Below are 25,985 nucleotides of genomic sequence, written 5' to 3'. Positions count from 1 at the left end.
TTCTGCCCCTTACCTTAAATCTATGCCTCTTAGTTATTGACCCCTCCACTAAGGGAAAAGGTTTCTCCCTATCTAACCTATAAATGTCCCTCATAATTTTGTATACCACAATCATGTCCCCCCTCAGCCTTCTCTGCTGTATGGAAAACAACCCTAGCCTTTTCAGTCTCTCTTCATAGCTGAAATGCTCCAGCCCAGGCAACATCCTGGTGAATCTCCTCTGCACCCTCTCCAGTGCAATCACATCCTTCCTATAGTGTGGTGCCCAGAACTGTACACCGTACTCCAGCTGTGGCCTAACTAGTGTTTTATACAGCTCCATCATAACCTCCCTGCTCTTATATTCTGTGCCTCGGCTAATAAAGGCAAGTATCCCATATGCCTTCCGAAACACCTTATCTACCTGTCCTGCTGCCTTCAGTGATCTATGGACAAGTACACCAAGGTCTCTCTGACCTTCTGTACTTCCTAGGGTCCTACCAATCATTGTGTATTCCCTTGCCTTGTTAGTCCTCCCAAAATGCATTACCTCACACTTTTCAGGATTAAATTCCATTTGCCACTGCTCCACCCATCTTACTAGCCCATCTATATCTTCCTGTAATCTAAGGCTTTCCTCCTCACCAATTTTTGTGTCATCTGCGAACTTAATGATCATGCCTCCTATATTCACATCTAAATCATTAATGTGCACTACAAACAGCAAGGGTCCTAGCACCGATCCCTGTGTCACAGGCTTCCAATCGCAAAAACAACCCTCTACCATCACTTTGTCAAATTGCCCCGGATCCCATGAGCTCTTACCTTCTTAACCAATCTCCCATGCGGGACCTTATCAAAAGCCTTACTGAAGTCCATGTAGACTACATCAACTACTTTACCCTCATCTACATATCTAGTCACCTCCTCGAAAAATTCAATCAAGTTAGTTAGACATGTTCTCCCCCTGACAAAGCCATGCTGACTATCCCTGATTAATCCCTGCCTCTCCAAGTGGAGATTAATCCTGTCCCTCAGAATTCTTTCCAATATTTTTCCAACCACTGATGTTAGACTCACCGGCCTGTAATTACCTGGTTTATCCCTGCTACCCTTCTTGAATAATGGCACCACATTCGCAGTCCTCTGGTACCTTTCCTGTGGCCAAAGAGGATTTGAAAATTTGTGTCAGAGCCCCTGCTATCTCCTCCCTTGCCTCACATAACAGCCTGGGATACATCTCATCTGGGCCTGGGGATTTATCCACTTTTAAGCCCACTAAAACAGCTAATATGTTCAATTATATCATAATCCCCCTCCCTGATCTCTACACCTACATCATCGTTCTTAGTGAACACAGATGAAAAGTAATCATTTAAAACCTCACCTATGTCCTCAGGCTCCACACACAGATTGCCACTTTGGTTCCTAATGGGCCTTACTCTTTCCCTGGTTATCCTCTTGCCCTTAATATACTTATAAAACGCCTTGGGATTTTCCTTTATCTTGCCCACGAGTGTTTTTTCATGCCCCCTCTTCGCTCTCCTAATTACTTTTTTTAGTACCCCCCCTACACTTTCTATACTCTTCTGGTGCCTCTGCTGTTTTCAGCACTCCAAATCTTCCACAGGCCTCCTTTTCTTTCCTTATCCAATCCTCTATATCCCTTGACATCCAGGGTTCCCTGGACTTGTTGGTCCTACCCTTTGCCTTAACGGGTACATGTTGGCTCTGAACCCTCACTATTTCCTCTTTGACTCCCACTGATCTAATGTAGACTTTCCTACAAGTAGCTGCTCCCAGTCCACTTTGACCAGATCCTGTTTTATCATATTGAAATCGACCTTCTTCCAATTCAGTACCTTTATTTCCGGCCCGTCTTTGTCCTTTTCCATAACTACCTTAAATCTTAGAGTTATGGTTACTATCCCTGAAATGCTCCCCCACTGACACTTCTACCACTTGTCCAGCTTCATTCCCTAGGATTAGGTCCAGTACCGCCCTTCTCTTATAGGACTTTCTACGTACTGGCTCAAAAAGCTCTCCTGTATGCATTTTAAGTATTCTGCCCCCTTTAAGCCTTTTGCACTAAGACTATCCCAGTTAATATTAGGTATGGTTTTAAAAGAGGGAGCTGTAGAAATAGTGGATGCGTTTGTTTTGATCTTCGAGAATTACTCAGATTCCAGAACAGATGGGTTTAGAGGAGGTGTAAATGGGCATAGCAGAATCAATACCAACATTTGCTATTCAAATACATGGGGGCAGAACTTACGATCTGAAATTGTTGAACTCATTATTGAGTCCGGAAGACTGTAAAGTCCTTAAGTGAAAGATGAGGTGTTGTTGCTTGATCTTAGGCTGAGCTTCATTGGAACCGTGTAGGAGGCTGAGGAAAAAGAAATCAGCCAGAGTTAGGCAGAGAATTAAAATGACAGGTGACCAAAAGCTTAGGGTCACGCTTGTGGAGGGTTTCCACAAAGCAATCACTCAATCTGCATTTGGAATGTAGAGGAGACCATATTGTGAGGGGAGGTGGTGGCATAGTGGTAATGTCACTGGACTAGTAATTCAGAGCCCAGGCTAATGCTCTGGGGACATGGGTTTGAATCCCACCACAGAAGATGGTGAAATTTGAATTCAATTAAATTCCAGATTTATTTTTTGAAAAAAGCTAATCTAATGATGACTGTAAAACCATTGTTGATTGTTGTAAAAAACCATCTCGTTCACTAACGTCTTTTAGGGAAGGAAATCTGCCACCCTTACCAGGTCTGGCCTGCATTTGAATCCAGACCCACAGCAATGTGGTGGGCTCTTAAAAATGTCCTGTGAAATGGCAGAGCAAGCCACTCAATTCAAGGGCAAAATTAGGGGTGGGCAATAAATGCTGGCTGAGCCAGCGCCGTCCACATCCCACAAAACAGAAAAAATGCAGTATACTAAATTGAAAGAAGCAGAAGTAAGTTGCTGTTTGTTGAAAGCCCCTTTCCCTGCCTGTGTACGTGCTTAAAACCTGTTACATCTCTAACTTTTTCCTGTTCTGACAAAGGTCAACCTGAAACGTTAACTCTGTTTCTCTCTCCAGACATGCTGCCTGACCAATTGAGTATTTCAAGCATTTTCAGTTTTATTTAACATTACAATGGTGCTACTTCTGAAATGTAGTACTGCTTCTACTCTGCTCCAATGTCAACCTAGATTATTGAAGTCAGCTGCCAATGTGCAGTTTGAACTCTCAACCTTATTACCCAGAGGCAAGAGTGCTGCCTGCTGATCAATGTGAACACAGATGTTCAACTACATATTTGTAAAAAAAATAATTACTAGTTTAGCATTATGTCAATCGATTATATAGCATGCATTTCTGTAAATGCTACTTTTATTTACTATCATACATTCCCTGTCAAACTTTTCCTATCACATTTTTGTAACACCCCTATTATTCCAAAGCACTTTATCATAGAATAGGCCCATTGGGTTTGCCAATGAGACTAAATTAAGAAGGTACAGTAAGTTATCTAGATGGGAGCAAAAAGTTGCACATAGATAGGAGGAAAGGGATTTAGGTGCCCAGTTACATAAATTACTAAAAGCTAGCGCACAGGTACAAAGGAAATCATGGAATCATAGAATAGTACAGCACAGAGTGAGGCCATTCAGCACATGGAGTCTGCGCCAGCTCTTTGAAAAGCAATCCAGTTTGTTCCCCCAATCCTTCCCCGTATCCCTGCAATTTTTTCTCCTTGAAGTATTTATCCAATTCTTTTGAGAGCTACTATTGGATCTATCTCCACCACCCTACCAAGGAGTGCATTCTAAATCCTAATTGCTCGTCACATTAAAAAAAGTTTTAATTCATCGCCTCTGATTCTTTGCCAAGCACCTTTTTAAGTCTGTACCCTCATTCAGCCATTGGAAACACCTCTTTACTTACTCTATCTAAACCTTTAATGATTTTAAACACAATGCAATCTCCTCTTGGCCTTCTGTGCTCTAAGGATTACACCATAGCTTCTCCAGTTTATCCACACAACTATAATCCTTTATCTCTGAAGCCATAACTCACTTCTGTACCCTCTCCAAAGTCTTTATATCCTTCTTAATGTGTGGTGCCCAAAATTGGACATAATACTCCAGCTGGAGCAAAACTAGTGTCTTATAAAGGTTAAGTGTAACTTCCCAGCTTTTGTACTCAATGATGCTATTTATAAAGCACATGATCCCATATGCTTTATTAATGGCTTTGTTAACCTGTACTGCCACTATCAACGATTTATGTATAGACACCCCAAGGTGTGTCTCCTCTTGCACCTCCTTTAAAATTGTACTGTTTAGATTATGTTGTCTCTCTTAATTCTTCCCACCAAACTGTTTCCTTGACTTACTGTGAACAGTACCATTTTATCAAGAATAGTATATCACTGTGGGTGTGGCGCTATGTTACAGATGCAGAACAATCTCAAAATGCTGTATGGCTCCAAGAAGTAGCCTGACATTGACAGTTCAATTTACAAAGCTCCTTAGCCAAATTAGTGATTTTTGTTAGTTATGGATGTCAAAAGATAGGGAGAAATGTGTGTAAATGCCGATGAAGTACAGATCAGCCATGTTCTAATAGAATATTCATAAAATTAATAAAATCTAATAAAAATTCAATCTCTAATAGCAAGCTGGCTACAAATCAGAAAAGGGAAAGTAGGTGTTAATGCTAGTTACATGGATTAGCACACGGTGGGAAGTGGTGTTCCACAAGGATCGGTGCTGGGACCATGTTGTGGACTATTTACATGAATAACTTGGACTTGGGAATTGGAAGCACAATGTAAAAATTTGCGGATGATGCCAAATTGTAGTTAATACAGAGGAGGACTGTGACAAAATACAGCTAAGACATTAATAAATTTGCAGAATAGGTGTGTAATTGCCAAATGAATTTCAACATAAATAAGTCTGAGGTGATATATTTTGGTAGAAGGAATAAGGAGACCACATATTCCTTGGAATGCCTCAATGAGATAGAGGAACAGAGACCACTTAAAGTAGAAATAGAGACTGTAATAAGGCCATAAAAACAAAGTACTGGTGTTCCTTTCTACAGGGATAGAATTGAAAAGTAGAGAAGTTATTATAAGCTTGTATAGAACCTTGGTTAGACCACACTTGGAGTGCTGTGTACAGTTCCAGTCTCCATATTATAAAGAGGATATAGAGGCATTGCGAAGGTGTTAAAAATAAATAACAGCATACTACCAGAACTGAGAGATAATATCTATCAGGAAAGATTGAACAGGCTAAGATTAGCGGTGACCTGACAGAAGTCTTCAAGAACATGTGAAAGGGTTTAATAGCGTAGACGTAGCAATGACATTTCCACTTGTGGGCAAGACCAGAACAAGAGACCATAAAATATAAGTTAGTTATTAATATATCCAAAAGGGAATTCAGGAAAAACTTCTTTACCCAGAAAATGGCTAGAATGTGGAACTTGCAACCACAGGTAGTAGTTGAGGTGAATTGTAAAGACGTATTCAAGGGGAAGCTGGATGAACCCATGAGGGAGAAAGGGATAGAAGGAAAGGTTGATGGGTTTTGATATAGAAGGGTGGGAGGAGGCTTGTGTGGAGCATAAACACTGGCAAGACCTGTTGAGCTGAATGACCTATTCCTGTTCCTATGTTCCCAGAGTAGAGTTGTGGGAAAGAAGTGTCAGGGCAGTGGTGAGGGAGGGTGGACTGAATTGAATTAATAACATTTAAAAATTGTGACAGGGTGTCAGGGTGTGGTGCATTTCGATTTATGCTTTGTTGTCTTAGCTGCTGAGCATGAACTCTAGGCTGTGATTTGTTGATACAACTCAGAAGCACTGATCAGTTGGGGGTTTGAGGGGAGGGGTCTTCAAGGTCATATGTTGTGATGTATGTTTGAGGGGTTGTGGAAACTTTGCTCATTTATTTCAGTGAAGGGAGGGTAGTTTGCTTTGATAAACCTTGGCGGGAGGGTTGTTACTTTCTAGGAAGCAGCTGAGGAGAGAATCCGTCCTTCAGGCTACACCTGGAATCAGTGATTCAATTGTACTACACTCGCAACTTTTTTTTTTAACAGACAAATTTTGTGAGCTACCACTTGGCAACCTGTTCACTTCATACAGTTGTGGCTGACAAAATTGTTTCAGCAGCTTTTCACTTCCCTTTCTTGAAGTCTGCGACAACTTGGATGCACACTATATTGGCACACGTCACTTGCTTAGTGTGCCCTGCAGGGAAGGAAATGATAGTTTTCTTCAAACACAATTTTTTTGTACTAGAGATGTTATTTCTGCCCGTTTGACACCAAGTGAACTTAACTTTAGTCCATAAACATATCTGATGACTTCTTAGGAAATGATTGCTGCAGTGCCTCTTAGTGGACAAATGTAAGAATTGCACCAAGATTTTACAGAAGGCGTTTCTAATTAGTTGACAGTCACATAACACTGTGCTGAGGTGGTACTTAAGTTAACTTGTTACACAGAATTATTCTGACAATGACACCTACAGGTGCAATGCAACTAGAATATTGCAGCTTCACTGTGTTATTTATATGGTAGATTTTTAATAAATTTCCCATTACATCACTTGAAAGATATGCTTTTTTAACCAGTGGTTGCATTTAGAGGTCTTGTAAGGGTACTGTGAATCTCATTATATCCTAGCTTCATTTGTAAGTTAAAGCTTCCAGTGTCTTTCCTATTGGTGGAAGGATCTCATCATCTTCTAACAATGAGGAAGCACTGTTTTCATCAAATGTTTGGTCACTCACACCTTTGAACTGGCATTTGCAAAAATGGTTACAGTTCATGTCTGAGAAAATTCTACAAGCAGCAACAATTATGTTGATTGTATCCAGTAGATTAACATGTCTAGCAACATGCAGTGCAGTCACAATGTCATATGTTTATGTTTGTAGTTTATTCTCATTGGTTAGCTAATCATTCATGATTTATCCTTGTTATTGATCAGGTTAGAAAGTATGGACTGCAGGATTTTAAAGCTTTTCACCAGATTTCTCTAACTAGTTTTTGGCATTGCCTCAAGGCCTTGCAAAATCTCCATCTTGCGTTTCAAGGGATGCAAAAGTGAAAGTTCTGCTAGACATTTTAATTGACAGAAAATGCTGTACAAAATATCTGAGAAATCAGGAGAAAATTTTTAAAAAGACGCTCATAAATTGTCAGTACCAATTTTGTAACCAAGGTAGGTAATTCCGCTTCCATTTGGCATTCCCAGAGCTGTTCAATTCTCTTCCTACAGCCAGTAAGGTGCAATATTATTTAATGCCTGTGAAACATCAAGAATCAACTTTCTAGTCTGATCTTTGCATCCTAAAGCCTACTGATCATTAGAAACAGGGACAGAAATGTGGGTACAAATGCAAAATGTATTTGGAAAACAAGATTTGATCCATGTAACTAAATGATCACTAAGTAGTTATCTGTAAAACAAATTCCACGATACCCCTTGTTACAGCCTCAGTGAGACTGTTAATGTTTTAAAAATTAGAATCCCCAGACCAATATAAAGAATTACGCAACTAGATGTCATGTTTTAAGACTTTTATTATAACTAAAAGAAATCCCCATTAACTAAGTAGTACTTTGTGAAGAGCTGATACCCCAGATTACAAAGAAAGGTGTTTTCTTTACTTAATAAACCTCATACCACATTTATATGTTAGACGCTTCTCTTCGGCAAAATCTTTGTGGTTAGAAGCCCCAAACTCCTCCCAGTTGCAATGGGTTGGATCTCCCAGACCTTTCTCAAAGTCATGTCCTCTTCACTCACTTCAAGTACTTCCAACCTGGATGTCTGTGAATAAGGCTAGTGGTCCTGCCGGTCTTCTACTCAGAATCATAGAAAGTTTAAAGCATAGAAAGAGGCCACTTGGCCCATCGTGTCTCTGTCGGTCAAAAAATGATTCACCTATTCTAATCCCACCTTCCAGCATTTGGTCTGTAGCCCTGCAGATTACGGCACTTGAGGTGCATATCCAGACTCCTTTTGAATGAGTTAAGGATTTCTGCCTCAACTACCCTTTCAGGCAGTGAGTTCCAGACCCCCACCACCCTTTTGGTGAAACGGTTTTTCCTCATCTCCCCTCTAATTTTTCTACCAATCACCAGATCAATGTCACTTGTCATTGACGTCTCTGCTAAGGTGAATTAGACCCTTCACCTCCACTCTATCCAGGCCCCTCAGAATGTTGTACATTTAAATAAGATCTCCCCTCAACCTTCTCTGTTCCAAGGATACCAACCCCAGCCTATCCAATCTTGCCTCATAACTGCATTTTTCCAGTCCCGGCAACATCCTCGTAAATTTCCTCTGTACCCTCTCCACTGCAATTACATCCTTTCTGTAATGAGGTGACCAGAACTGCACATAGTACTCACGTTGTGGCCAAACGAATAAGTTATACAGTTCCAGCACAACCTCCCTGTTCTTATATTCTATACCTTGGCTAATAAAGGAAAGGATTCCATATGCTTTCTTAACCACCTTATTGACCTGTCCTACCTTCAGGGATCTGTGGACATTCAGTCCAAAGTCCCTCAGTTCCTCTACACTTCTCAGTATTTTCCCATTAATCGTGTATTCCTTTGCCTTATTTGACCTCCCAAAATGCATCACCTTACACTTCTCCAGGTTGAATTCCATTTGCCACTTTTCTGCCCATCTGACCAGATCATCAATATCTTCCTGCAGCCTACAGCTATACTCGTTATCTACCACACGGCCAATCTTTGTGTCGTCTGCAAACTTCTTGATCATGCCCCCTACATTTACATCCAAATCGTTAATATACACCACAAAAAGCAGGGGACCCAGTACTGAGCCCTGTGGAACGCCACTGGAAACAGCCCTCCAGTCGCTAAAACAGCTGTCAGCAATTACCCTTTGTTTCCTGCCAGTGAGCCAATTTTGTATCCACCTTCCTGCATTTCCCTGGATCCCATGGGATTTTATTTTTAACTAGTCTGCCAAGTGGGACCTTGTCAAAAGTCTTGCTAAAATCCATGTAGACCACATCCTCCTTGTTACTTCTTCAAAAAATTCAATCAAGTTGGTCAAACAAGATCTTCCTGTAACAAATCCATGCTGACTATCCTTAATTAACTTGTGCCTTTATAAGTGGCAATTTACCCTGTCTCTCAGAATAGATTCCAATAATTTTCCCACTACTGAGGTTAGACTGACTGGCCTGTAATTATTCGGTCTATCCTTCACTCCCTTTTTAAGCAGAGGTACAACGTTAGCAGTCCTCCAATGCTCCGGCACCACACCTGTGTCCAGTGAGGACTGGAAAATAGATAAGATAATTAATTTTAATAATTTTCCTGGCTCATTAAAATGGCCTACAACCTGCAGTGAACTGATCAGCTTGTAAAATCTAGTCAACAATTTGATTTCAAATAAAAATATAGTTTTTGTTGGATCTATGTCTACATTGGATCTCAACATACAAAAGTCTTGCAAGTGCTGCCCATCCAATGGGCATGGGCATTTTTTTGCTGTCTGTGGGACGTCAGTTCTGATTTCTCATGGGTCAAACATCACTTCAGAACTTAATATAATATACTTCTCTGCAAGCTACTTTCAAAACAGGCTTAAGTCTTCGCAAACTTTTTGCTGTATCAGGCTTCCAAGCGTAGGTGTGTTCTCTCTCTCTTGCTTTCCTCTTTCCTCTCTCCTCTCTCCTCTCTCTTAAGGCTGCAACTGCTGGTTGTTATCCTTATAGCCTGCTGTGAGGTTGCAGCCACTGCTTTCCTCTCTTATAGCCTGTCTGCCTTCAGCAAATCTGTAAAATTTATCTGGACTCAAAAGTCAATAGCTTATTGTCCTGTTCCAATATGCAAAGTCCTGAAGTTTAGTTTCACAGAGCCACTTGGCTATGCACTGTTCCCAGGTGTTAACAGTTGCATGGTATATTTGCAGCTTCAGAATCACTGACTCCTTGTTTTACAACCTGAACATCTGGGAGGGTGAAACCCATTGTTCTTCAGGTGTTACCCCTGCAGTCTCTGTTTTTCAAAGAAAAATCTTTCATCTGTCTTGCGCTTTAGCAGAGTGGATGTGAGGTCACCTGACCAGCCAGACTCCATCTCAAACTTATAAAAATTACAATTTTCACAACATAATTATGTTACTAAGTCCAGCATTCATCATACCCCTGAACAGTGCTGATGCGTTCAACATTGGTTGTGGTTGTGAAGTTATGATTCAACATAAAGCTGTAGAAGGTGCATGAATAAATAGCTTCATGTTGGTTTTCATGTATGTTATGTATTTTTGGAAAAAGGATGAAATACAGATGAAAAATATATTAATTTATAGTGGTGAGAAACTCAAGTTGTATTGTGGAAAAATATATTGGTTGAAATAAAAAGGAGCTTGGAGTAATCATCATTTGAAAGTCTTGGAATGAGTGACTAGAAAACTGTTTTGTTTGCCTATGGGAAGACAATTGCGTGCCCATTTTCTTTCAGTAATAGTGTGTTGAGTGCATGTAATGGGATTATATTGCTATTTGAGAGCGCTGACTGTATAAATGTTGTAATTGTAAAAGTTATGGGCTTAGATGAATAGATGCATTTGATTTGTGGAGTACAATCTTGCATCTTTTCTGTAGTAACCAGTTAGGAGGGGAACAGACTTTAGGTCATGTATTGGAGGAAAGATCAAAAAGATAGGAAGGCAATAAATTGTGTACAAAGTGAGACTATAAGAAAAACAGTGAGGGCACGAAATGTCCAGAAAAGAATGGAGTTCTAAGAAAGGATCAAAAGATCAGGCTGAGGATGGTGTGAAAGTTGATGAATGTATGATAAATTGTAATGGATAATTATTCTGGTAAGTATTTTTGATATCTTTACAAATTATTGAAATTTGAGATTTTTTTTTCTGTTTTAACTTTTATTTGTAGAGGAATGGAGTAGGTAAGTGAGAAACAATATGGCTGCTGAAAATAGTCAGATGAAATTATTTTCACAGATATGGGTGAGAGTAAGTTTTGAAGTTTTTGAAGCCCATGGGAAAACAGAACTGAAGCCCCACAGACAGCAAAAAAATTCTCATGCCCATTTGATGGGGCAGCATTTGCAAGACTTTTGTATATTGAGATCCAATGTAGACATAGATCCAAAAAAAACTATATTTTTTATTTGAAATCAAATTGTTGACTAGATTTTACAAGCTGATCAGTTCATTACAGGTTGTAGGCCATTTTAATAAACAAGGAAAATTATTTAAATTAATTAATCTTATCTATTGGCATTGTTCTAGTCATTTTGTGATTTGATGACTTGTTTTCCATTTATTCAAACTATTGCAGGTGCAGTGTTCATTTTAAGGTAGCAATGTAATAATTTTAGTTTAGAGATACAGCACTGAAACAGGCCCTTCGGCCCACCGAGTCTGTGCCGACCATCAACCACCCATTTATACAAATCCTACACTAATCCCATATTCCTATCACATCCCCACCTGTCCCTATATATTTCCCTACCACCTACCTATACTAGGGGTAATTTATAATGGCCAATTAACCTATCAACCTGCAAGTCTTTGGCATGTGGGAGGAAACCGGAGCACCCGGAGGAAACCCACGCAGACACAGGGAGAACTTGCAAACTCCGCACAGGCAGGACCCAGATTCGAACCCGGGTCCCTGGAGCTGTGAGGCTGCGGTGCTAACCACTGCGCCACTGTGCCGCCCTATTATAGCCTGATATGTTAGGAAGTTGGAGCTTATTCACTTATGCCATTCCATTTAATTATTTGAAATTGAGTGACATGTTTTATTCTACTATTATTCGTAGTTGTGCAAAAATTGCATTCTTCTTAACAATATTTTCAAAAAAGCTGTTTTGTGTCTATTTCTGGTAAATGTATCTCTTGCTTGCATTGATTTGCTTTTCACAGTCAATAAGTAACTTGAGCAAGGAGATGGAATCTGTGATGAAGGACATCAGGAGTACAACCCAAAAGAAATACATAGATTATGGGAAGACTCCTGGCACGCCAGACAATGACTTTCTCTTCATGTATTCAGTAGCTAGGTATGTAAGCCTTGCTATTTACTTTGAAAATGAATTAATGGGGAAAAAAGTTGGCACATTTCTAACAAGAATATTTTGAGAGTTGCTCAGTACAATACATACAAGAAATTTCAATATAAAGGTAAAAGATTTAACGTAAAGTTTTATGAAGAACCGTTTCCTTTACTAAATTCAGTAATGGGGAATAGTGGTAATGTCACTAGACTAGTAATTCACAGGCCCAATCTAATGCCCTGGGGAGATGGGTTCAAATCCCACCATGGCAGCTGATCGAATTTAAATTAAATAGATTAATAAAACTCTGGAATTGAAAACTAGTCTCAGTAATGGTGCCATGAAACTATCATTGATTTGTTATAAAAACCCATCTGGTTCACTAATGTCCTTTAGGGAAGAAATCTGCTGTCTTCCCTGATCTATCCTACCTGTGACTCCAGACCCGCAGCAATGTGGTTGACTCTTAAATGCCATCTGGAATGACCTAGCAAGTCATTCGGTTATCAAGGACAATGTAGGATGGCCAGTGACACCCACATTCCAAGAAAGATTTTTTTAAATTCAGTGCAGTTTCCATGGTATATTGACAACCTTTATACATTGTAGGTGATTCTGGAGCTTCCTCTGCAAAACTAGCACTACTACAACAATCTGTAGTCTGTGGTAATCGCTATGATGTATTCCACCTAAATTGCCAAAAGGCATTTGTCAGAGTTCTAAATGCTGTGAGAAGTCAAGCTAAATTTTGGGTTTGGTCAAGAAATTGGCTAAAGGTTGGAAAGTATGGGTATGTTGGGGTGTTGGAACCCTGTACTGTTTCTGACATTTGAACTCAGCAACACAATGGCAATTGGTTAGATTTATTGCAGATGCCAAAGTTCAAGGGGTTGTGGAAGTAGATTTTGCAGATCATAAATGACACAATTTGCTTGACAAAATATGCAATTGGGCAGAAAAAATTGTAAAATACTGTATATGGGAAAGAAAAATGGGTAACCCACATAACCCAAGAAAGGTTTCTAAATAATCAATGATCAACCAGAAAGAACTACGTATCTTAATAGGCTTAACACATAAAATGTTCAACCAGTGCAGAGCAGCAGTCAACAAAGCTGATGGAGTTTAAGTTGTATAGCCAAAACAGTAGATGTATATACAGTTCAGAGGAAATAATGCTGAAATTATATACTGCTTTGATCAGATCACACCTTGACAACTGTGTCCAGTTCTGGTCGTTCTGATATAAATGAATCATTTAAGTGTTGAAGCCAGTGCAGCAAAAAACCATGAGTCTGAACCTAATGTCAGAGGTCAGTTATGAGGAAAGACTGGAGAAACTTGGGCTTTTCAGCTTTGAAAGATGTCTGAGGTATAGAAGTGGTTGGAACGCAGGAACAGGACTAGGCCATTCTGCACCTAGAACCATTCTGTTGGATCATAGCTGATCAGTGCCCCAACTCCATTTATGCATCATTTGTTTCATATCCCTTGGTAGGCTTTGCCTGTTGATCTCAGTCTTTAAAATGCTGGGTCAATTGAAATTTTCAACACCTTAATTGTATGACCTCTCAAATTTCTAAATTCAAGAGAATACATACCAAGGTTATGCAATCTGTTCTCGTAATGTGGGTCTTATGCCATTTGTGTGTCAGCTGTGGCTCAGTTGGTAGTACTCTAGCCTCTGAGTCAGAAAGTTCCATGTTCAATTCCCACGCCAGGACTTGAGCATAAAAATCATGGTTGACACTCCAGTATTATACTGAGGGTGTGCTGCACCGACAGAGATGCTATCTTTTGGATGAGACGTTAAACTGAGGCCCCATCTGCTCTCTAAGGTGGAGGTAAAAGACCCCACTGCGCTATTTTGAAGAGCAGCAGGGGCTTTATCCTCGATATCCTGGCCAATATTTATCCTTCAATCAACATCATAAAAACAGGTTATCTCGTCATTATCACACTGCTGTTTGTGGGAGCTTGCTGTATGCAAATCGGCTGCTGTGTTTCCTACATTATAACCGTGACTACACTTCAAAAGTACTTAATTGGCTGTAAGGCACATTGAGATATCTGGTGTTCGTGAAAGGTGCCATATAAATGCAAGCCTGTCTTTTTCCTTTATGGTATAATTCTGGTGAATCTGTACTGTTCCCCTTTCAAGGCCAGTGTTTTCTTCCCAAGGGTCAGTGCACAAAACTGAATGCAGTTAAGTCCACCCATCCGTACAACTTAATATGCCTCCTAATGTAGTGTCATTTGCAAGTAAAACTCTATTTCTTCACCCAAGCCATTCCTAGTGTCATCTCCCACCTCCCAACCAATTACTGATCCATGTCTCAAGGCCACGCCGTGCTGTCTCAATTTTTACCAATAATCTCTTCTAAGAAACCTTATCAGTTGCCTCCTGGAAGTCCTTATGGACAGCACCCACAGACACTCCTCTGTCCACCATGCTAATGATCTCATCGAAAAATGCAACAAAATTGGTCAGACATGAGCGACCTTTCACAAATCCAGTATAGGAAAGGTAAATCTGGAAACTTAAACTAAATTGTCAAAGGAACACATGTTTAACATAGTAAAAAGAGTGATATCAGGAAGCTCTTATTCACACAGGATAGAATTCTGATGGAGTAGTTGGTGGGTTGATTGGCTTTTCTCAACCCTAATTGTCTAATGATTTTTACAGTTTAAGGAAAAAAGTGTTTTTTTGATCTTTTTTCTTAAGTATCTCCAGAAAGAGGTGGGAGAAAATGTTGGATATATACACATATCTGTCACATCCTAAAGGAGAAAAGGTTGATGCAGACATTGCTGCAGAGCTGGAAGTAGGTGATCTTGGTGACGAAAAGGATATGGTGCCTGAAACTGTTCAGGTTACAATAGGATACAGAGGTCAAAAACAGTCTGGTACAGCCTGAGACAGTGACTAGGGAGGGGGAATGAAGTCATTGGTATGGATACAGAGCTTGCAAAGGGGGCCAAAGAGGATGGCTTTAGTCTGCCTGAAAAGCCATCATCACAGGTGATAAGTAAAAGATGAGCAGGCATTTTAGTAAGGCTTCCTCCTTGTGACACTGGAGGGAATGAACTTTGTCGATGTATTCGACGAAGAGACTATAATTTCTTTAAAAAGAGAGCACAAGAGACAACAGATTCTCAAATCATGGAAAGAAATTAATGGGTTGAATGAATTAAAACAGATCATATAAAACACCATTAGTGAGTTGTGGAAGGTTATTTTGAAAAAACGCATGCAAATAGTTGAGGTGAAAAGGTATGGGATAAGCCCATGATCATCTTGCAGCTGGTAATCAGAGTTGTGCTAGTTTTTCTCTTCATTGGACAGGTCCAGCAAGCACTGAGCTGGGTCCTCTGAGATCATGAAACATGTTATGTTCTTGGGGATCGAGGCTGCCCAAAATGGCTGGATATGAACCAGGATATGTGTAGGAGGTTGCCTTTTTGGCTTCAGGCTCTTCAGCAGTTGTCTAGCATGGAAATGAAGTATATGAAGCAATTTGTGGGCTACAGTATGCCTGATGTATGATTTTGAATTGGCCTTCCTGCATTCTGCTGCTAGTGGTGCTTAGGTGCTGAATTCACAACCCTTACCACTCTTCCTATCTTAGTGATCAGCCTAGGTCATGTTCCCAGGTATCCTTCAGGTTAATGTTCCATCCTTGATGGTGGAGCCGAGAATGAAGGAAGCAACTGGAAGAGGCAGTTGGGGAGTGAAGGGACAGCATCAAGGGAATTGGCTTTCTTTGACGTTTGCAAAATCTTGCAGGGTTATGGCGACAGTACTTTATCTGTAGATTTTGATATTGGTCAAGTTGGCTTCCGTTGCCAGCCGCACAGATATATTTGGGGCCACAATCCTTTCGATAAGAACTGCTGCATAGTGGTGTTTGAAATCAGGAAAATGAGTACTGTCTTGTATTTTAGGAGCTGGTGGTGTTTGAGGCCATTTGCTGCTTTTTATCCTGCCCAGAAGGCCTTCGAGATGTAACAGTCCAGGTGGCAGAACACTTGAGCTGATACCTTGACAGGGAGCATCTGCAATAGGTAGAGGAGGTTGGGAAATGTTGACCTTTCTTGTGTTCACCCTATTCAAGAATGATAGGGGAAGATTGTTCAAAATGAGTTAGGTTAGCATATAGGCTGGTAAAGGGGCAGAGATCAAAAGAGAGGGCTCCTTTTATGCAAGATAAAGGTTTTGATGTGGATGTGTATGGCAAGGTATCTGAAGCTAGCCCCTGATCGTGCAAAGATATAGGATTCCTATATGGAACATCTTGTGTAAGTTGGTGAGACATTCAAATTAAATGGAAGATGCTTGAGTGTGAGTTGGTTAGGTAAACTTCATATATAGCAATATGTTGTCAACATACATGAATACTTTGTGTTTATTTCCTCCTGCCTGTACTCAGTGAATGCCTGGATTCACTTTGATGCTTGTTCTATGATTAGAGAAATCAGGAGTAAATGTGGGGAATCATTGTTTCATCCTTGTTGCAGTAGAATAAACAGGGTGCTATGGCCATTGGGGCGTACTGGATGTGGAATGCTAATTTGTGATTATAGTCTATTCCTTGAATGTGTTGCTAAAGCCCATTCCCTCAAGTGTTGCAAGGAGGAATTTCCACTAAACTTGAATGCCTTTCCTGAATCCAGGGACAGTCCCGGGGCTATTATACTAGTGCACCAATGAGGTTTCGCTTGGCAGCCGATAGGCCCTCAACATTAAGTTGTAAGATTTGGAGAGCATGCCCTATTGCTCAATGTTGAGACTGGTGGTTCTGGGGTGACTGGGATTCCGCAAGGGGTGCTCTTTCGGAGTCCTTGAATTTTCTTCTGGAATTCAGTCTGCTGTTAGGATCATTTTCTTCCTCAGGGCCGCCTGGGTACTGACTGAGGGTGCGGCATGAACACTGATCCATTGTCCCCCTTTCATCCTTTGGATCAAGGAATGGAAACACGGAAAGTCACTAACAAGTTCCTTGTGACACATTCCATCTGTCGAATGGCAGGCTTTGATCTACCACGGTAAGAGTGGTCCTTGGTAAACAGGTTCAGGGCAAGCCAGGGCCCCTGCGCAGCCAACCTCCACATTGGGGTCTCAGTACAAACTCCTTATGCATCTGTAGAGAGACACATGGCTTTCCCGATGGAGGCTTTTTGCTGCCAGTTAGAATTCAGTGGCTGAAGAAGAGGCATCAAGGAACTGTGCAGTTTCTTGGGGAATGGGGAGGTTGTATAGGAATTGTATTTTTTAATGGCGTATCTTGACACTAAGATGCACTGAGTCATGTGTATTAGTTTATGACCTCTGTTTATCTCAGTACCATCGACTTGCTTAATTGAAGCAATAGTCATATTATGCATTTACTGTCAAAGGATGTAAGCCAAAGTTTACTGGCTTGTCATCCTATTTGTGATTCTGATACAACAGAGGAACCTTTCAGCATCCTTTGATGAGATGGTAGTGTGTTACCCTGCAGCCTGTTAGAATCTCAACGTTTGAGGCATCAAACTCTTATATCTTTTTATCCAGGTCACTGGGTCTATACACTTTTTAGCAGAGATGCAGGTGATTATCTGACCCCAAGCTCTGCTTTGGTGCTTTGCCACGGTAGAGATCCTTGGTTCTCTGTCACGCACACTTAATCCTGACACACATTAGGAACTCATGCTTGCTAATGTGGGCCAGGTTGATGTGCTGATGTGTGAAAGGAGGAGAAGATGGTTGAATAGGTGAGGTTTTTTTTTATTTTTTATTTTGAGATACAGCACTGAAACAGGCCCTTCGGCCCACCGAGTCTGTGCCGACCATCAACCACCCATTTATACTAATCCTACACTAATTCCGTATTCCTACCACATCCCCACCTGTCCCTATATTCCCCTACCACCTACCTATACTAGGGGCAATTTTTATAATGGCCAATTTACCTATCAACCTGCAAGTCTTTGGTGGTGGGAGGAAACCGAAGGACCCGGCGAAAACCCACGCAGACACAGGGAGAACTTGCAAACTCCACACAGGCAGTACCCAGAATTGAACCCGGGTCGCTGGAGCTGTGAGGCTGTGGTGCTAACCACTGCGCCACTGTGCCGCCCAAGGTTGAAGTGTAGTTGGAGCATAATCAAAGTACCCTTTAATTTTTTTTTGCATGGCAACTTAAAAGCATGTGTGTGGCCTATGTGGGAACTTTAGGGTTGCTGTGCAACTGTGCAGCTTAGGGGGAACATTGGCCTAATCTGAGATGGCTATTGGCCCTGTATCCAAGAACATAACTGGATAGGTGAGATTGTTTCAGGCAGAAGTAGTTTATTCTGAAGAATGTTTTGAGTGGGGGGAGTGGAAGGTACATGCTTTTTCAGTGGGATTTAGAATGTCTCAAGGGGATAGGAACCTGAATGTAGATTTGGAAGGAAGAGAAGCAAAGCTGGAAATAGAAGGCAGAAAATTAGTGAGTGAGTATGAAAAGTCAAGGAAACAAAGGCTAGAAAATAGACAACAAAGGATTTGTTCAGTGATTCGTGGTATATATTTTAATGCAAGGAGTCTAGTGAATAAGGCAGATGAGCTGAGGGCACAGACAGACACTTGGACCAATGATATCATTGTTATTACTGAAATGTGGCTTAAAGAAGGGCAGGAATGGCAGCTCAGCTCCTAGTTACAGGGTTTTCAGGCAAGATAGCGATGGGGACAAAAAATAGAGAGTTGCAATATTGATTAAAGAAACAATAATAGCTGTGAGGACGGATGATATGGTAGCAGGGTCATCAAATGAAGCAATATAGGTTGAACTGAGGAACAAAAAAATGGGGCAGTCACATTCTTGGAAGTAGAGCCCCAAACAGTCAGAGGGAGATAGAAGACCAAATATAAAGGCAAATTTCTGAGAAGTGCAGAAACTAAAGGACATGGAGGGGATTTCAACTACCCTACTATTTACTGGGATATCTTCATTATAAAAGATATCTCGGGTGCAGAATTCTTAAAATGCATTCAGGAGAAATACTTTAGCCAGTATGTAGCAAGTTCAACAAGAGAAGCAGTAGTTCTGGTCTTAGTTCTAGGGAATGAATCTGGGCAGGTAGAAGGGGTATAGTTGGAAGGGTATTTTATTGGTGGTGATCATCAGTTAGATTTAAAGTAGTTGTGGAATCGGATAAATATAGACCAAGGGTAAAAGTTTTAAATTGGGGAAAGGCCAATTTTATTAAACTGAGATGTGATTTGGCAAAAGTGAACTGGAAACACCTACTTGAAGGCAAATCAGTGTCAGAGCTGTGGGAGGCTCCTGGGAGACTCCTCCAGGATGCAGATACTGAAGTAATGAGGTTCCACAGCAAGCAATGTAATCTTCCCTTGAACGGTTTGGTTTTGTCGCCTCTCGGACAACCTCAGCCTTGCCTGCTACAGTCCTGATGGTGTGGTATCGTGTATAACTCTTCCTGTCATCAACGACAACAGCTGTAAGTCATTCACCAATGGTGAGCCCTCAGTCCAGGCTCCTCTGCCTGCAGTCAAACTGCTTCAACCAGCTCCTTTGTAATCTGATTCTATTCCGAGCAGCCTCGTTAAAAGCCCAAAACTTGCAGCTCTCAGCCTGTCTCTTTATCTGGGTGATTTTTCCATCCACTGTAGAATCCTTCCCAACTCTCCAAAAGTCGTTCGTTGCAGGCAGCAGCAATCCTGTCGATGACTCTCTGCAGACACTGTTCTGTGTGGGATGTAAATGCAGTATCGTCAGCAAAGAGGAGTTCCCCGATGAGGACCTTCCGTACTTTGGTCTTTGCTTTTAGACGGGCAAGGTTGAACAACCTGCCATCTGATCTTGTGTGGAGGAAAATTCCTTCTTAAGACTTGAACGCATGGGAGAGCAGAAGGGAGAAAAAGATCCCAAACAGTGTAGGTGCGAGAACACAGCCCTGTTTTATATCTTAAACCCCTCACCTCTGTCCTGTCCACCCTCACCTCCAACAGTAAGTGGGAGGAGCTTATCAACATTTTTGTCACTAAAATTGAGACCATCCGATCAGCTACCTCTGCCATGTCTCTCCCTTCCACTAGCCCACCTGGCCAGACTTCTTGTAATGTTTCCCCCTGCCCTAGCCCTGAACTCGCATCTTTCTCTTGTTTCTCTCCTGTACTCCCTCATGCCTTCTGAGCTCATCTTGTCTGAGACACACCTCCTATTCTCTCGATCCTATTCCCACTTACCAGCTGATCAGCCAACTTTCCGTCCTGGTCTCCATGTTAGCTGTCATCACTGCTCTCCTCAAAAAAAACAACCCTTCAACCGACTGCTCTTGCAAACTACCATCACATCTACAACCTCTCTTTCCTCTCCTAAATCTTTGAACATGTTGCCTTCCAAATCTGTGTCCATCTTTCCCAGAAATCTGTGTTTGAATCCCTCCTGTCAGATTTCTGTTCCTGCCACTGTACTGAAACAGCTCTTATCAAAGTCACAAACGACATACTGTGTGACTGTGACCATGATAAACTTTCTCCCCTCGTCCTCGACCTGTCTGCAGCATTTGAATACAGTTGACCACATCATCCTCCTGCTCCACCTCCACTGTCATCCAGCTGGGTGGGATTACTCTCACCTGGTTCTGTTCCTATTTATCTAATTGTAGTCAGAGAATCACTTGCAATGACTTCTCTTCCTGCTCCTCCACTGTTTACCTCTGGTGTCGCCCATCTATCTATGGGCCCCCTCCTATTTCTCATCTACATGCTACCCCTCAATGATATCATCCGAAAGCACAGCATTACTTTTTGCATGTATGTTGATGACAATCAGCTCTACTTCACCACCACATCTCTCAACTCCTGCTCTGGTAATTGCTAAATTACCAGACTGCATATCCGACATCCAGTACTGGATGAACAGAAATTTCCTCCAAATAAAGATTGGGAAGACTGAAGCCGTTGTTTTCGGTCTCTGCTCCAAACTCCGTTCCTTAGACATGGACTCCGTCTCTCTCCCTGACAACAGTCTGAGATTCAGCCAGTTTGTTTGCAACCTTGGTGTCAGATTTCAGCCCATGATGAGCTTCTGACCTCGTATTCGCGCCGTCACTAAGACAGCCTATTTCCACCTCCGGAACATTGCTCGACTTTGCCCCGTCTCAGCTCATCTGCTGAAACCCTCAATTATCCCTACATTACCTCGAGCAATGCACTCCTGGCTGGTCTCCCACATTCTACTCTCCCCAAACTTAGATCATCCAACACTCATGTCTTAATTTGCACCAAGTCCCATTCACCTATCACCTCTGCGCTCAGTGACGTATATGTGGTCGTACATTGGCGCCTGGACAAGCAACGTCTTGATTTTAAAATTCTCATCCCTGCTTTCACATTCCTCCATTGCCTCGTCCCTCTCCTGCAGCCTCAGATGCCTCGGCTCTGACCTCTGGAATACCCTCCCTGCACCTCTTTGCATCTCCGCTGCGCTTTCTTCCTTTAAGACACTCCTTGAAACCTACCTCTTTGACCAAGCTTTTGGTCATCTGACCTAATATCTCCTTTTGTGGCTCGGTGTCATATTTTGTTTTATAATGTTGCGGTGAAGCTCTTTGGGAAGTTTTATTATGTTAAGGTGCTATATCAAACAAAGCACAGTGGCGCAGTGGTTAGCACCGCAGCCTCACAGCTCAAGCGACCTGGGTTCAATTCTGGGTACTGCCTTTGCGGAGTTTGCAAGTTCTCCCTGTGACCGCGTGGGTTTTCGCTGGCTGCTCCGGCTTCCTCCCACAGCCAAAGACTTGCAGGTTGATATGTAAATTGGCCATTATAAATTGTCCCTAGTATAGGTAGGTGGTAGGTGAATTAAGGGAAGGTGGGGATGTGGTAGGAATATGGGATTAATGTGGGATTAGTATAAATGGGTGGTTGATGGTCGGCACAGACTCGGTGGGCCGAAGGGCCTGTTTCAGTGCTGTATCTCTAAATAAATAATTGTAAGTTGTTACGGTATTCAACGAGAAGATCAAGAGGGTTCAGAACAAGTATGTTCCCAGAAAGAAAAAGGGTTTCGGATTCCCATAGACCTCCCACTCAACCATGTCAAAGGGCATACAGAGTAGGATAAGGCAAAAGCAAAGCTTATATCAGATGCCAATAGCTTAATATTGCAGAAAGCCTAGAGGAGTATAGAAAGTCCAGCGATGAAATTAAAAAGGAAATTAGTAATGCAAAGAGTGGGCATGAAAAATCTTGGCAAGTAATATCAAGGAAGATCCAAAGATTTTTTTATAAATACATAATGCATAAGAGGATAACTAAAGAAAGGGTAGGATCAATTGGAGACCAAAGAGGTAATGTGCATGTGAAGGTGGAAGACGTGGACATGGTCCTTCATGAATACTTTTCTTTTCACAAGAGGGGGACAAATCAGACATCTGGCTTGGATTCGATGGGCCAAATGGTCATCTCCTGTATTGTAATGACTCTAAGACTATTACTGTTAAGGAGGGGAAGTGTAAATCATCATTTAGAAAGGCACAAATTAATCAAGGACAACCAGCATGGATTTGTTGTGGAAAGGTAGTGTCTGATTAACTTGATTTGAATTTTTTGAGGAGGTAGCAAGGAGGGTTGATGAGGGGAGCACTATTGTTGTAGTCTACATGGATTTTAGCAATGCTTTTGAAAAGGACCCATAAGGCAGACTGGTGAGAAAATTAAAAGCTCAATGGAAAGTGGTAAGTTAGATTCAAAATTGCTTCAGTGGCAGGAAGCAAAGGCTTATGGTCAGTGGATCATTTTGTGACTGGAAGGCTGTTTCCATTTGGGTTCCACAGGGCTCAGTACTGGGCCCTTGCTGTTTGTGGTATATATCAATAATTTAGGCTTAAATATAGCAGGCTCAATTAAGAAGTTAGCAGATGATACAAAAATTGGCTGTGTGGTTCATGGCGAGGAAGATATCAATGGACTGGTCAGGTGGGCAGAAAAATGGCAAATGCAAATTCATTAAGGAGAAGTGTGAGATAATGCATTTGGGGAGGACAAATAAGGCAAGGGAAAACACAATAAATGGTGGGGTTATGAGAAATGTGGAGGGACAGTAGGACCTTGGACTGCTTGACCTCAGATCCCTGAAGGTAGCAGGACAGGTACATAAGATGGTTAAGAAGCTATATGGGATATTTTCCTTTATTGGCTGAGGCTTAGAGCAGAAAGGTTATGCTGGAATTGTGTAAAACACTTGTTAGACTGCAGTTAGCATACTGTGTACAGTTCTGGCCGCCACATTACAGAAAGATGTGCTCACATTATAGAGGGTCCAGAAGAGATTTAAGGATGTTGCCTCAAGTGAAAAATTTTAGCGATGAGGAAAGATTAGATAGGCTGAGATTGTTTTCTTTGGAACGGAGGAGGTGTATAAAATTATGAGGGACCTGGATACAGTGGATACGAAGGACCTATTTCCATTAGCAGAGAAGTCAATAACCAGGAGGCATAAATTTAAATTCATTGGTAGAAGGATTAGAGGGGTATTGAGGAGTAATCTTTTCACCCAGAGGGCAGTAGAGGTTTGGAACTCATTGCCTGAAAGCAAGGGAGAGGCAGAAACTCTCATCGCATTTAAAAAACACTTGGTCCGGAATTTTATATGGTGGCAGAAGTCCTGCCCACCCGCTTAAAAGTTGGGGGTCGAGCTCGCCTCCACCAGGTCTGGAAGCCATGCAGGGATTTTGCGTGGCCCCAGCCCTTGATTGGCTTCGGAATTTACCAGGCGGCCTCCACAGATGCTGAAGTTCCTGGCTGCCTCTGGTACAGTACCAATGGCGATGGGAAGATGCTCTTAAGTGGCAAGAAATTGACAACATAAGGGCCTCAGTTGGCCTGGACCGGGTGGGCCATTTTGAATCTCCCCTGCTGCTGATAAAATGGCGGCAGGGGTGGGTGGCTGATGGGAATTATACCCCCTGCCTCCCACTTGATTTTACACCCCTGCCTCCAGTTTGGGATATGCAAATGAGCTGCCATGTCCTACAGCGCTACGAACCAAGAGCTGGAAAATGATATTAGGCTGGATAGCTTTTTTCAGCTGGCATGAACGGTTGGCCAAATGGCCTCTTCCTATGCCGTAAATCTTTCTATGTTTCTATCCAGCAGACCCGGTCATTACAATACCCTGGGATTGCTCTGTATATTGGTTTTGGGTACCCTATGTCTGCTGAAGTTGGCAATGGAAGGCACAGTTTAGATTTTGACAGGTGATAACTGTTCCTTCCATATGTAGGTGAGTATAGGTAATGCCAATGTAGGGGATTACCTATTTGGGCATACAACTTAAGAATTATTGTCAGTCTCCTGTTTATGCAGTCTTTTGCTAGAATGGAGCAGCAGTCTTATAGCAAGATATACAGAGGAAGCATACAATTTGGTGAATTGTGAATGGAGCTGAACACTGCAATTATCAATTCACAGCCTCACTTTTAGCCTTATAATGGAAGGGAGATAATTGAGGAAAGAACTGCAGATAGTTGGGCTAGGGCACTGCCCGGAAGAGCTTCTGCAGCGATGTCCTGGGGCTGAGATGATTGGTCTCCAAAAACCAGAGCCATCTTCCTTTGTTGGGTATGACTCCAGCCACTGGAGAGTTTTGTCTGATCCCCATTGATTTCAGTTTTGCTAGTACCCCTAAATGCTGTACTAGGTTGAATGCGACCTTGATGTCGAGGGCAGTCACCCTCCCCTCACCACTGGATTTCAAGCTCTGTTGTTCATGTTTGGACCAAGGCTGTCATGAGGTTTGGAGCAGAGTGGCCTGGAAGCCCATTCAAAATCGCTAGCATGTGGGTGGTGATGTCATTGGAAGTGTCCATATATTTTTGTTCAGTAATTTTGTTTATTATCCAAATGCTCATGACTAATTTTTAATTTTTTGTTGAGCACAAATGTTTTTTCTGGGGAAAAAGTCATATGATTTGCTGCTTGTAATTTTTAATTGGGTATGGGCAGTTTTCCTTATAAAAAATGATCTGAAATTTACCTGTGAATACAGCATTTTAGCATTTTACACTATTATTTATTTAAGGGCACCTTCTAGTTACAGAGTAACTGTTTTGACCTTCAAAATATTTTGCATCAATGTGCTGCAGGATATAGTTGTTCTTTATCTCAGTTGTTAAAATTTTTTTTGAAGTACTCTCCAACTGCAGAGAAAACACACAAGGTGACTCCTACGTTCAAGGACCTTTTTAGAAAGATATTTTTCTCTGATTTAATCTCTTTTACTGAAAAAAAACATTAGTACTGTAATGGAGGGCTGCTGTACTAAATAAAATAATTAATTAATACATTTTTGCAGCGTGGATGTGAGCGTTTTGCCCTTGTCAATATGTGACAAATATGAATTGACATCCTTACACTTCACATTTTTACAACTTGAAAAAAAAATTCTGAAGTCCTCATTCTTGCAGTTAGCTCCTGCACAGTTGCCTGCATAGGGTTTATAGATTCTACAGCCGGACTTTTATTACACCCACCCCACCCCACCTCGCGGGGGTGGGCTTGGAGGCTGGAGTGGGGGGTAAAATCAGGCTTAGGGTACCGTGCCCGTTGCCTATCCGTCCCCACTGGTGTTTTACCAGCGGAATGGGGGGAGGTGTCAGGCGGAATGCCATGGAATGGTTTCCAGGGTTAGTGGAGACGGCTCGCCCCCAACTTGCCAGCCAATGGGCGGTACCACCACCTCCTCATGAAATCCCGGCCTACATCACTGATCTGTTTGTTCCAGACCTTCTAGAAAGGTATAAATGATAGTTAATGTCTCCCTTCTTGCTATTGACTTCACTTCAATTAATAGCCAATTTAAGGGCTTCTTTCCACTGCCGCTGATATTTTACCAGTGGCGGATGGGCACTTCGCCAC

The 25,985-nt window shown here is 41.7% G+C and overlaps 1 protein-coding gene across 8 annotated transcripts in view; it reads left to right on the top strand.

Moving 5' to 3' along the window:
• ubr3 (ubiquitin protein ligase E3 component n-recognin 3) overlaps positions 1 to 25,985 on the top strand; it is a 416,754-nt gene that overhangs the window by 250,620 nt on the left and 140,149 nt on the right. For all 8 annotated transcript variants that reach the window (XM_068035371.1, XM_068035370.1, XM_068035368.1 and 5 more), the window contains one exon: positions 11,940 to 12,076. In XM_068035371.1, the coding sequence (XP_067891472.1) occupies positions 11,940 to 12,076 (137 nt within the window). The remainder of the gene's footprint in view (positions 1 to 11,939; positions 12,077 to 25,985) is intronic.

This window comes from Heterodontus francisci, chromosome 7 (genome assembly GCF_036365525.1).
Source record: "Heterodontus francisci isolate sHetFra1 chromosome 7, sHetFra1.hap1, whole genome shotgun sequence".
In the NCBI taxonomy this organism is placed as follows: Eukaryota; Metazoa; Chordata; class Chondrichthyes; order Heterodontiformes; family Heterodontidae; genus Heterodontus; species Heterodontus francisci.
Note: the sequence above shows the minus strand (reverse complement) of the source record. Positions and strands in the feature narration are given on the sequence as shown.